Genomic DNA, 14,371 nt, shown 5'->3' with positions numbered 1-14,371 from the left:
TTATGTGAAACATTTTTTTCTCAATATAATACATGAAGGGAAAACTCTTTCACGCACTGCCTTAATATTTAATCCATAGATTAGAGGATTAACAACAGGTGAAACTATAACCAGTTCTAAAGCCAAAAAATGCCGTAAACTCTCTGGAATATCATTAGCACCATATCTACTATACATTAAATCAAAATAAGAAGCAAATGAGAAATTGATGAGTGACAGTAGGTGTGGCAAACAGGTTTGCCAGAATTTTCTTCTGTTTTCTAAAGATGCTTTACATGCAGCAATGAGTTTAATGTATGACACTATGATAACAACTAAAAATAAAAAAAATGTGACAAAAATTAAATATCCAAAAAGATTATTAACAAAAGGTGATGCACAAGACAGTTTTACAAGAGACCAGTTGTCACAATATAATTTGTCAATGTGATATTTGCAAAATGTCCTTAAGTTTGATAAGAGGCTTGCCGGAACTGCATAGCAGTTTGGTACAATCCAGGAAAACAGAATTAATTTCAAGCAGGTGCTTTTAGTTAATTTTGAATGATAGTCTAAAGGTCTGCATATGGCTACATATCTATCATATGACATGACTGTTAATATTGTAACCTCAGACATTAAAGAGCTGTATATGACAAAGCTTTGCAGAGCACACATGTAAGATGAAATGACATATGAATCCAAAATCAAATTATACAAAAATATAGGGTAGAATCCTGAGGCACAATACATTACATTCACACATAGATTACACATGAATATGTACATTGGTTCATGAAGGGATTTCTCCATGACAATGACAGAAACAAGTCGAAAATTTAAAGACAGTATGAGCAAATAAAGGAAAAGAAAACAAGTAATATATATGTTCCTAAATGATTTTGAGTCTTTGGGCACCATAAGAGTCAGCATCACAGGATAAGAAGAGTTATCCATAATGGTTGTTAAAGTCACTTTTTAAGCTCTCTACAACATATAAACAGCTTTTCAATAAGCTTCAGTTGCCATTGTTGTCACAGTCTGCCCTCCAAAAGTGCAGTAACTACTGTATGCAAAACTGAAACAGAGTAAAATGCCCTTAAAGTTTTTACACCAGCCAGTCAAACATGATACTGCAATTTTGGCACACACGTTTCTCTCAAATGGGACAAAATTGAACCAGGAGACTTTGTTACAAGACACATCAGATCTCACAAAGCCCATTTCAATCCTTAACTCAATTTTGACCAAATGCATAGTTACTGCACTTTGCCTTTGTAGGGCAGCATAGATGTATCAGTTATTGTTCTTCACAGTCAGAAAAAGGCAAATGAAATAATCCGCAGCTCTGGAGCTGGACGTGTCTGGAATTGAAATTGGCAAGGTTTTGCATGGTTTTATAAGAAGGCTTTCGTCAGTTGGGAATTCTCCAATGATTGATTTTTTCGCTCACAAACAAAATTTTCCAAGAACCTTAATTTCTTAATTGAGTTCTAAAATCTATATGTTTCATTTTAAAATTAGAAGGATGCCTAAAAATGAAAATTCTTTCATCATTTGCTCAACTTCATGTTGTTCTAAACCAGTTTGCACACACTTGAAGGTACCCATTGACTTCCAAAGTATTATGCCCCATGGTTGCATAACAACAACCCAGCATTGGGTCATTTTAACCCAGCATGTGTTTTGTCCAATATTTACCCATTATGGATAATAATAACCCAGCCATTTTTAGAGTGAAAGAAACTCATAAAGGTTTCAGACAACATGATGGGGAGTACATTAATACAGATTTTTTGTTTTTGGGGACTATCCCTTTAAAGTCCTACTAGACACATTGTTTAACAGGACTAAGGGGCTGGACACACCAAAACTTTTAAACGCGGCTGAAAACGCCTTGAGGACGCCGAATGCCAGCTGTTTTTCCGCTGAGTGCCAGCTTTCTTCAGCTGAGCGCTTTGATAGCTGTGATACTTCAGCTGCGAGCCGGTTGGTTGCTGTGGTAATGTCCCGCCCCTCCTCCACTGTGATTGGGTGGCCGTGTGAGAACTGACATTGATGAGCGGAGCTTTTCTCCCAAAGTTGAATCTCTTTCAACTTTCGACGCTCAGCGCCGAGCGCGGAAAAACCGCCGAGCGCCGGTTTTCAGCGCGGAAAAAACCCGCTAGCTGCTGGCTTATTTGAAAATCGCCAGGCTTCCATTGGAAACAATTGAAAACATGCGCCGGCCGCGGGCGTAAAAGTTTTGGTGTACACAACCCCTAACAGTGGAGTGTTCATATACAGTACACAAACACACTATTATCATTCATGTAGCTTACAAACTCTGGTTACACAATGTGACCAAAGAATTGGCCTTGAAAGAACGTCTGATATCTTTTTATTTTTTTGTAAATAAGCATTTTATTTATCTGGCTCTGTATGTTCAGCTGCTTGAATGGCAATAAAATAATAAAGGTAAAAGGCTTTACAATTTTGTCAATATCTTAATCTTTTCAGTTAAAGCTCCTTTAATCGGGTTAACACTTTTCTTCATTGCACTAATTAGGTTCTGCCAACAAATCTGTTTTTCTGAATGGCCTGAGGCTACCAACTGAGCAAAAACACGTCCAAAAGAAGTCATTATAACATCTTTATCTAACGTTTGAAAGTTGCCCACTGAGTATCCAGAATGAAAGTTTTTGCAATGTCTTTTTAGACGTCTTTTTTGTGTTGAAAAAAATGTCCTACTGACATGCTTGTTGAACGTTTAAAAGACGTCCACTGAGTATCCAGAATGAAAGTTTTTGCAATGTCTTTTTAGACGTCTTTTTTGTGTTGAAAAAATGTCCTACTGACATGTTTGTTGAACATTCAAAAGGCATCCACAGGGGAGCTAGAGAGAACGTTCATGCAACGTCTTTTATAGACGTCTTTTTTGTGTTGAAATCAGACGTCCTACTGACATGTTTGTTAAATGTTCAAAAGACATCTTTTAAAGGATGTTTTTCAAGTGTTCACGTTGTATTGAAATCCAAGTGACATCCTTACAGGATTTTTTTGATGTCTTTACAGACATCTAAAAGACATTCATACAATTTTTAATCATGTTTAATTCCATACATCCCAGTTGACCTTCATTTAGGTGTACTATTTTACTTCTTAAGGTCACAGTTCAATCCGGTCTTACCACCAAATATACTACACAAGGTTTTGGACATCAACACTTTTTCAGGTACTGGATGTTGACAGTGTGCACATCTACTGCTTTAAAATGTTAAATTATACCTATCCCCTTGGCTGACATGTACCTATCTATAGGTGTGCAGAGACATTTTGTAATATGGGTCACAGTATGTGTATGAAGGATGAGGAGGATGACGACTGGTAACACTAAACATAACTTTATTCGACAGACTATGGGTAAATACAGATAACATAGATGAGAATTGACAATGAATAAAGACAATGGTGAAATAAATATAGATATATCACCATTGTCTTTATTCATTGTCGGTTCTCGTCTATGTTAGCTGTATTTACCCATAGTCTGTCGACTAAAGTTATGTTTAGTGTTACCAGACCAGGTAATGGTGAAAAGGTGAAGACGTTAATCAAAGGATTATGGGTAATGTAGTCCGGTGAGTGAATGCAGATGATCCCTGCGGCCTTGCGCTGTGGAGAGCAATAAAGAGTAGGAGGGGGTTCTGGGAGCGAACGGATTGCCAGAAGGAGGAAGAGGGATGCACTTCAGAATGGGGCCTTGAGCAGGGCGACACATGAGCATGAGAAGCCATGGAGGAGTGGAAGGAGGGAGGAGCCATAGTGGAGAAGACCAGGGTGCTGACTGATGGATACAGAGCTGCCGACAGTGGCAGAAGAGCCCAAGATGTAGCCAAACAGACGGAAAGCCTGGCTGGAAACAGGGTGCCAGAGAGCAAGGCTTTTATTGTGGCCAGCCTAAGTTACACCAGTGCAATAATCATGCTGTCTAATCAGCATGTTGATGTGCCACACCTGTGAGTTGGATGGATTATCTTGTCAAGTGCTCACTAACACAGATTTAGACAGATTTCTGAACAATATTTAAGAGAAATACTGTAGGCCTTTTTTGTATATAGAAAAAGTATATGTTTTTATTTACATGTCTTTGCAGAACACTGAAACGAAAAAGGCTTCCAGACAGACTGTAGCAGTCAGAAATGTCATCTGTATTTGTCCCGAGAACCCACTGAGCAAAAACACGTCCAAAAGACGTAATTATAATGTCTTTGTCTAACGTTTAAAAGACGTTCCATGATGTTCCAAGGGGAGCTGGGAGGCAAAATTTGGACTTGACTGTCATAAGAGCCACACAGGTAGTGGGAAGTACAACTTGTTCCAAACTTAGTTCCACAATTCTTTTTAAGGAAAAGGATATGAATCTAAACATGTAGGCTCTATGCTAAACCAGGCAGAAAATATACTGTGGATGAGCACAAAAAAAACCTTGATGTTTTTTGTCATATTCATTTCTAAACAACATAATGTTTTACATGTATTTTAAGAACAATTATACCTGATGGAATAATCTTATTTTTATCAAATGTTTCAGGAGAGTAAGCTAATGGTGTAGTTGAGGAATTGAGTGGTAAACAGGTACAAAAATACTTCATATCTCCCAAAACAGAGAATTAATGTATAGATGGGAAGTAAACAAAAAAAAGATATATTATTTGTATAATTAAAAATAAATACAATAACCAGAGATCCAAATATTTTATTGGTAACAGTTGATTCACATGAGAGCTTTACCATTGAGCAGTTGTCACAATATATGATATTTATATAATGACAACCTATCTGATAAGGAAACATTAATGGTCATTGTAATTACAGACCAACAGAAGACAAAAAGATTTGTTCATCTTTGAATGATAGTCTAATGGTCTGCATAGCCACATGTCTGTCATAAGCCATCACTGCTAATGTACAATATTCACACTTAACTGAACTGTAAATCGCAAAAGCTTGTAAGGCACACTTGTAAGAAGGGATCACGTATACAATAATAAATTGTGTAGAAATTTAGGAAAGAATCCTGTAGCTCCATATATACCATTTAAACACAGATTGCATAAAAATATATATACATTGGTTCATGATGGGCTAAATGCCTGTATGATTTTAAGTCTCTTGGTTCCATCAGGGTGTAAATCGCAAAGTTGGTATGGTTATTTATTGTTTGTATGTTAATCCATGATTTAAACAGAGAATTTAAAACAATAACTGTATCTTAAGCAATTGATGGCTTTACCCCATTTTTGTTCAGGGTAAAGTCCCTGTGAGGCTCTTGCAAATAAATGGATTGTTACATTTTTCACTTTTGCTTTTTTCTGAATGTAGGGTATACAGAAGATTTTATTTAATTTTTTAACTAGGAAATGTAAAACCGAAATGTATTATTTCTTTTTCAGAAGTGTCCTGGCCAAAACAGGTAGCCACAGAATCTCATAATATCACAAAACAACCAATTACCTATACATATACTGAAAAAAATATAACAATTAAGTAAATAAGCAGGTAGAGCCCATTGCTATAATGGCAATTCTGCAGGTCCACCAGGAAAAGGCATTAAAAGATCTGCACGAGGGTATGTCCTACCCAGAGATCATGCAGGAATTTATCAACGCCACTGTCCTCACCTTATTACATCATCCCCGGGCCCTTTCAGAGACTCCTGGGACACATTGCATCCTCGGTGGCGGTCGTTCCCCTCTGGTTGATGCACATGGAACCACTTCATCATCCGCAGGTGAGCGTGGCACACAGGCACCCGTCGTGTTCTTTTGACACCACACATTGATGCACTCTTTTAGCCCCTGGCAAGACCTTTCGTTCCTCATGGCTGGTATGCCTCTGGGACGAGTTTCAAGGTGTAGAGTGGTCCGCCTTTTTGGCCCAACCAGAGCTCTTATTACTGGTGACTGCTCCTCCTTGGCCGATTCCCCTGAGGCACGACCTTCTGTCTCAGAGGCAGGGCATGATCTGGCAGCCAAGGCCCGACCTGTGGAACCTCCATGTCTGGCTTTTGGATGGGACGAAGATGCCTAAGGGCCTGTGGCTGAAACCATCGCCCAGGCTAAAGTCCCCTCTACCAGATGGCTTCAAGAGGGATTAGAGAAACTCTTCCTGTCTATCCTCAAGGTGTATGTCACGGCCATTGCAGCCCATCACCTTCCTGTTAAGGTAAGATCATTAGGACAGCATGAACTGATTAGTTGGCCCTATACCAAAGTGTCCTTCTTGAATGAATGGTTTGGTCCTTTTCCATTATTAGGCTTTTCTGAGTCTTCATTGGTTCAGTACTTTTTTCTGTACTATGCCAGTACTATGACTAGTGTCCAGTTGTTTTTCTCCACTCTCTCAGTTTGGACAGCGTTCCCAAGGTATGACCGCTACAGTGTTTCTCTCGGCTGTGAGTTTTTGACACGTTTTTGACATGTGCTCTTCCCAGATGGTGAGACAATTGTCTTTCTGCATACGATCTTCCCCAGTGGGCGAGGTAGTGCCTCTTTTCTTATACTTTTTTCATCTGGCACTTCCAAATATTCTTCTGCACCCTGCGGTTGGGTTTATATTGTCTGCTTTAAAACGACCCCTTGGTGTTACTGTTAAGGGGTCTGCTGCCCCTCCTTGGATGAGGACCCCGTTACACCTTGATTTCAATTTAGTGGTCAGTATGGCACGTTGTACTTGCCTATGCTCGCTTTATGGACATCAAGAAAGGGAGCAGCGTTGTGGCACTTCATATAGGCACCCAATACTGTCGTCATTGACAGAATGTCGAGTGGATGACAGAAAGGGAACGTTTCGATTACGTCTGTAACCACGGTCACTGATGGAGGGAACGAGATGTTGTGTCCTCCGTGCCACAACGCTGCCCCACTCCGCTGACGTGAGTCGTATCAAGCTCCTTAGACCCAATTGAATTAATGAAGCTTTGCCGTCTGCTTTTATGGTAAATGGACCGCATTTATATAGCGCTTGCAAAGACTATTGGCCGTCCAAAGCGCTTTACAAGTTTTGCCTCACATTCACCCATTCATGCACTCATTCATACACCGACGGCGATGTCAGCCTTGCAAGGCGCCATCCAGCTCTTTTAAACACGCAAGCTTGGGCGGAAACTGGTTTGCAAATACCATTTGCACAATTTTATCGTCAGACCAGATTGGCTCTCAAGAGCACACCCCATACTGTTGTCATCGACACAACGTCTCGTTCCCTCCATCAGGGAACCATGGTTACAAATGTAACCGAGACAATAATACTTCTTCAGCATTAATTAAACTTACTTCATTTTAATTACAACATTTATTAATAAATGTATAATTACAAACATTCTCGCATCAATAAATGCACCATGAACTAATATGAATAACTATATACACATTAACTAACATTAACAAGAATTAATACATGCTGCAAAACTGTATTGTTTATTGTTTGTTCATGTTAGTTAATGCATTTACTTATGTTTTCTAATACAACCCTATTGTAAAGTGTTACAGGGACCAATGTTTTTAAATCCACTAATAAAGGAAGATTATTGTGGTCAGCTCAGCTTGTATGTGTCTTGTTAACATGTTTTACACTGCCTACAGCAACTTTAAAGCTTTAAAACCATCATACTGTGTACTGTAGTATGTAAAATTTTCATGCAAACTTACGTTGGTGGACAAGACTGTGTTTTGCAAAAACTTAACGTTTGTTGTTAGTTGGTGATGTCCACAAAACTGATTTAGGTTCAGTCATAGCCCTAAATGGCATTTTTTAAATATGACTTTAGAATATTGTTTGTTTCAAGCTTTACTTAATTTACATTGATGTTCAGTAATGTGTTTATACATAAAAAAGACATTGTTATGAAAGAGTGTTATAGTTTAGACAAAGTAGGCTAAAACACTACAGGTCAGATCAAACATGATTTGTGATATTTTAATATTATATCACTGTATAATTTTAAGACTTGTTTATGTACATCTTTGAGTTAAAAGCCATAAATAAAAATATAAAAAGTTTTCTACCTGACATTAAACAGGTAAACAGTAAAGCTCTAATGCTGTTATTGTGTGTGGCACTGACCTGCTGGTTAATAATGAGGTCAGGTGCTATAAAGTCCTTTTGTTGTGTTGTGGTACTGGCTGTTTTAACATTGCAGTGAATTATCATGCACAAATACTGTAGGATTCATTAAAAATAAACTAACTACATAAAGATCAAATTAGCTCAAGTTTCTGCTCAACTGAAAATAAATGTCAAATGAAATCATAAAGGAATTGCAATAACAGTTTTTGAGTCATTTCAAGAGATTTCATTTTTATGCTCTTTCTCTTATAATTCTCTAGCTTAAATTATTCAGTAGGATTTAATGCAAAATGAATTATTATAATAATGAGCAGTTATGGCATACAGATAAAACGATCTACACTATAATCTTTCTGTGTTACATACATAGTAAGTGGTAGAGGTACAGGTTCATCTGAGACAGAGAATACAAAACATTTTTCTGTATTTTACTGGTTTTCAGAATATGATATATTAGATCAGATTTGGATGTCAAACAGTTTTTATTTTTTTACCATGTTTTTGCATGGTTTTAAAAGTCTCTTGCGAACTTCTTTGAGTTTTAAGCCATAAATTACAGGATTGAATAAAGGTGGCACTATAATGATCTCTAAAGCCAAAAAATTACGCAAATCCTCTGGGAAATCACTTGAACCATATCTGCCGTACATGGTGTCGAAAAACATTGCAACAGAAAAATTGACAACTGAAAACAAATGAGGCACACAGGTCTGCCAAAATTTCCTCCTGCACTCTAGTGATGATTTACATGCGACTGCAAGTTTTACATAGGACACTATAGTGAAAGTAAAACACATGAAAATACATAAAATAATCAGAAATCCATAAATGTTATTAGTAACAGTTGAGTCACATGAAAGCTTGACCATTGACCAGTTGTCACAATACAATTTAGCAATGTGATTTTTACATAACATTAACGTATTTGACAAGACAGTACCAATGAAAACAGTAACAAATGATGCAGTCCAACAAAAGACCAAAAGCATGCTACAAGTTAAGCTGTTCATCTTTGAATGATAGTCTAAAGGTCGGCATATGGCAACATATCTATCATAAGCCATCACTGCTAATGTACAATATTCACATTCAACTGAACTGTAAATCACAAAAGATTGTAATGCACACAAGTAAGATGGTATCACATATGAATCCGATATTAGATCATGCAGGAATTTCGGGTAGAATCCTGTGGCTCCAAATATTCCATTAATACACTGATTGCACAGAAAAATGTACATTGGTTCATGAAGGGCTCTCTCCATAACAATGACAACACTGAGCCAAATGTTCAGAAATAATATCAGGACATAGAGAACAAAAAAGCATGTGAAATAGATGTGCCTGAATGATTTTGAGTTTCTTGGTTCCAACAGGGTGTAGATCATATAGGTCCTGTTATCCATTTTAAATGTGTTCCTTTGGATTTTTAAAGAGTTTCTATGCAGAATGCACACCTTAATCATTTAAAATGAGCAACACTTAAAACAACAACAAATAAACATTTATCTTAAATCACAAACATGGTAAGCTTCCTTACAGACAGAAAATGCACACCTTAAAAATATAAGAGCCTGAAACTAGTAAACACGTTTCATGGTTATTCCAAGAGTTGTGGTCTTATTCCCAGTCATGAAATGACTGAAGACCACTCCTTATAAATAGATACTTGGTCAAAGCCAATTCCCCCTAGAAAATAAACCCTAGGTATTTTTCTATGTAATGTCTGTGCATTTCTTTTATACATAACATGTTATGGATTTCTTGATGTATAGGGCCTGTCCTGTAACAAAAATCAGCTAATTGTGAAAAGCAGATCATTTAAAAATGTATTGTTAAGTAGATAGAGAAAAAAGAAAGTGTTTCATGTCAGCTCATCTATCTAATATAAAGCAACTTTATTAAAGGGATAATGTGTATTTTTTAAGTACTTTATTAGTCAAAATCAATTCTTTATTCATAAATATGTCCTCATTGGTGTCAAATGACCTCTGCCAGTGATCTGACTTTTCTTTGTAAGCTTTGAATTTCTTTTCTTTATTTACATAGAACGAGTAAGTCCAATAAGGCTTCCATGTCCATATTCCATATTGAAAAACTATAATAGCAGAGAGGGACAAAAAGCACTAGCCTACCGCAACGTGCTTTTGTTCAGAACGTGAACCAGCTGAAACGGACAAGGAGATCAGTCATTACATAACGGCTACTATAGTTGCACAAATGGCCATGTTCAACATCGTTTAATCAAAAGATCATACATTCTTGTCAGGTGTTAGATCCTAGTTTTATTGGAACAAAGAGAGAACAAAGTGCAAACAGCAAGAACAAAACACATTGCAGAACAGATTATGGAAGGACATATACAAATGATGCATTTGTAGTGATTTGGAGTGACTTTAGGACACAGTGCCATTAGGGCCTATAAGAATTTTCTGCCTCAATGTTCTTATCAAAACCAATAAAACTGACTAAAACAGTTAATAAAAATTACATACAATCAAATAGACGTTTTTATCGGACGCACTTGCATTGTCGCAGTTACGTGCCTGAACCGTAGTGAACTTCAGGTCTGTATTTTTTTAATCTGACTAGTGTCTAAACTGATCTCTGAAACAAATACGTTTAGATTTGCTAAAGACGAAGGGTAACAGGTTTGGTAGCCATGAATTTGAATTCAAGGACCTAAGCTAACATTATATACATTATTTTACACAGTAACATTAGCTCAGTGTAATAGTTGATAAATGTTAGATATTATACATGAACAGAGATTATTTACGAAACTGTCTATACCTAAGTTTGCATATAATTTTTCTTAACAATATTCATGATCAAACGTTTTTGCTATGTTTCCAAAGGATTAAAAGAGCCGTAAAGATGAATAAAGAGTCTGAGGTCAAAACCAATATGATTGTATATCTTTGGGACACAGTTAAAGGAACAGTATGTAGGTTTGTGGCCAAAACTGGTATTGCATTCACAAAACTTGTGGCTAAAACTGGTACTACAATCACACAACTAGTGGCCAGTACACAAAATGACAACATAAACATCAGTTGAGGGCTGCAACTCCACTTTTTAAATGACAATATCCTGGCCAGACCACTGTTGTGAGTGATATAAGTATTTGAAATTAAAATGATTTCTTAATGTCTAGTGACATATCAGGGCCATTTTATGATTAATTGATATACATTTCTTACATACTGTTCCTTTAAATGTGACCTTTCACAGACTCTTTATATTTATTAGGTCATTGATATTTTATTTCTAAATGCTTTGATTAATTTGACAGTTTAAAGAATGGCCACAATACTTTCTGTTTTTCTAAAACATGATTTTTTTATTATCCATGGCACACAGTTCTTTAGGCTACTTACACACTAAGAAAAGTCAACATGCCTCATAAATCAGATGCTGTGCAGTTCGGATTAAATTGTACACATACAATATTTCAGTGGAACAAAAATAACTATGAACACTTTACTGGAGTTCAGAACAGTGAAGCATACATTGACTTACAGTATGGTTCACTTTACAATAAGGAATCAGTATTGCATGCTGAAAGTCCTCAGGATGTTGTATTTTTCAGACATACAATAAAACCAACAGCAGACACATTAGAAATCAGAATAGAACTCCTCAATGTGTTTATCAGCAAATATTTAAGCGTTGTTTCCAGACTCTTTTGCGAACCTCTTTGAGTTTTAAGCCATAAATTAAAGGATTAAAAATAGGTGGCACTATAATGATCTCTAAAGCCAAAAAGTTTCGTAGACTGTCTGGTATATTGCTCGAGCCATATCTGTTGTACAAGGTGTCAAAAAGCATAGCAACACTAAAATTTACCAGTGAGAATATATGAGGCACGCAGGTCTGCCAAAACTTCCTTCTGCACTCCAGTGATGCTTTACATGCAATTGCAAGTTTTATATAGGACACCATGATGATAGCAAAAATGCAAAAATAAAATGAAATGCTTAAAAGTCCATAAATGTTATTGGCGACAGTTGATTCACATGAGAGCTTTACCATTGACCAGTTGTCACAATACAACTTATCAATGTGATACCTACATAAAGCCAGTGTATTTGATAACAACAGAGCAATGAGTGTGGTGATAAATGGTACAAACCAACAAAAGACAAGTAACAGGAGACAAGTAAATCTGTTCAGTTTTGTGTGATAGTCTAAGGGTCTGCAAATGGCCACATGTCTGTCATAAGCCATTACTGCTAATGTACAATATTCACACTTAACCGAACTGTAGATCACAAAAGATTGTAAGGCACACAAGTAAGAAGGGATCACATATGAATCCAATATTAAATCGTGCAGGAATTTAGGATAGAATCCTGTAGCTCCAAATATCCCGTTTAAACACAGATTGCACAGAAAAATGTACATTGGTTCATGAAGGGCTCTTTCCAAGAATATAACAACAAAGAGCCAAATGTTGAGAAACAATATCAGAATATAAAAGAATGAAAAGCATGTGAAATATATGTGCCTGTGTGAATAAGATCCTTCAGGTTGCCTCAGAGTATATGTTACAAAATAGGTTGAATTGTCCATGTTTGTTCAACAACAATTAAATTGTCCCTATGCAAAGTGAAATAAGATTTAATTCTTTACAAATTTGTAAAATGAATCATACTATACAAATATAACTCTTGTATCTCAACTTTAACCAAGCTTTAAAATATAACACAAAATATAACACTGTATATTCCTTTAAAACAAATGTGCTAATATCGATTATTTCCAATTCTTTGCCAGAGTCATTGTGCATGTCAGCAGTCATGAAACAGAGACTCTAATGACAAGAAAGATGCCTATAAATAGTTTTTCTCCATAGAAAATTCTCCATAAGGTTCTAGCACAAAAACCTCAGGGGTAATTAAATATACATGTTTGTCGTAATGTCCGTTTTTAATGTAATATTCAGCATTGCGTATTTCTTATAAAAACAAGACGGCACCCTCTGGTGATATGAGGTCATATACAGATATTTGAAATGAAACCAGCATCTTTTTGTTTTTCAAGCCTGCTCATTTTTGGAGGGTCACAGGAGCATAATCACAGAAAACACCCTGGACAGATTAAACTGATGGACTATTAATATAACATTTAGCAGGACATATTATTATTTTAATACAGTAGTCATGCATACTGTATGCCAGACTTTTTGATTCAATAATGCATTTAGGCAACACATTCATGTGTATAAATTTTATGAGTACTCATATTATGAGTCAACATTACACTGGTCTACAAGGAAAAAGCCTCGGAAATGAAAGTACACTGTAAAACATGCGTTGGGTCAAAAAGTGATGAGCTTATAGCCGTTGCGTTAAATTAACCCAGAAAATGTTTATATTTGACCCAACAATGGGCTAAAATAACCCAATATTTTGTGTTGAAAAAAACAGCATAGGTTACAGTACATTACAACCCAAATAACCCACCAGTTATAAGAGAGTAGCTAAATTTGACCAGAATTGGGTCAGTAAAAAAAAAATAAGTCCAGAATGTTAATTGGCTCCAGTTTCCAAGATACAGCTTCAGTTCAAAATAGTTCATTTTGTTTGGTTATGTGATACATTATGTGAAATAATGCCACATCAGTCATTATAAATTTATCTTTTTAATTATAGGAGTAACATAACTTTCCATTCATTTATTGATTTTCACGTAACATTTTCAAGCTTTTTTTCACGAAAAAATTAATTGTTTCTGAGGGAAACTATCATATGACTGTTCCTTGGAAAAGTTAGATATTGACACTTTCACAAGCCACCAAAAAACTGTATGATGCATAGATCTATGGAAGAAAAATAATGACAAAAGTTTTTGAATTAAAATAGCCTGTTGAATTGTACTACCTGAAAAAAAATGCATTGTATTAACCGTACTTGAATTTAAATGCATTGTATTTTTATGTTTTTGAATTAAAACAGCCTGTTGAATTGTACTACCTGAAAAAAAAATGCATTGTATTAACCGTGCTTGAATTTTAATGCATTGTATTTTTAGGTTTTGCATTTTTAAGGGCTGAAATTCAACATGCGTGTATATTTTCTGTATTAAAAATTCAATAGTCCACATTCACCTTTTAGATTTCACTTTAAAATATTCGGTCTGTTTAAAAATACAACGTAAAATATTCAGCAGGCAAGTTTCAGTCCATTTAAATTCGCGTCCAAAAATTCAAGTCCAAAAATTCAGTTGTACAGATTTCAACATTTAACATCCGGGAACTGCAGGAAAAACAGTAGAGTAC

At 36.0% G+C, this 14,371-nt stretch overlaps 3 protein-coding genes across 3 annotated transcripts; all 3 read right to left on the bottom strand.

Annotated features, from left to right (window-relative positions):
- Window positions 1-936, bottom strand: LOC135776809 (olfactory receptor 5K1-like). The gene has a single exon (XM_065287726.1). It carries the CDS (start codon window positions 934-936, stop codon window positions 1-3), a length of 936 nt encoding a protein of 311 aa, XP_065143798.1.
- A 7,634-nt stretch (window positions 937-8,570) lies between these two features.
- On the bottom strand, window positions 8,571-9,494 carry LOC135776862 (olfactory receptor-like protein OLF2). Its single transcript, XM_065287778.1, has one exon. It carries the CDS (start codon window positions 9,492-9,494, stop codon window positions 8,571-8,573), a length of 924 nt encoding a protein of 307 aa, XP_065143850.1.
- A 2,248-nt stretch (window positions 9,495-11,742) lies between these two features.
- On the bottom strand, window positions 11,743-12,663 carry LOC135776808 (olfactory receptor 4B13-like). The gene has a single exon (XM_065287725.1). It carries the CDS (start codon window positions 12,661-12,663, stop codon window positions 11,743-11,745), a length of 921 nt encoding a protein of 306 aa, XP_065143797.1.
- Window positions 12,664-14,371: the final 1,708 nt, after the last annotated feature.

Source organism: Paramisgurnus dabryanus, chromosome 18, assembly GCF_030506205.2.
Source record: "Paramisgurnus dabryanus chromosome 18, PD_genome_1.1, whole genome shotgun sequence".
NCBI lineage: Eukaryota > Metazoa > Chordata > Actinopteri > Cypriniformes > Cobitidae > Paramisgurnus > Paramisgurnus dabryanus.
Note: the sequence above shows the minus strand (reverse complement) of the source record. Positions and strands in the feature narration are given on the sequence as shown.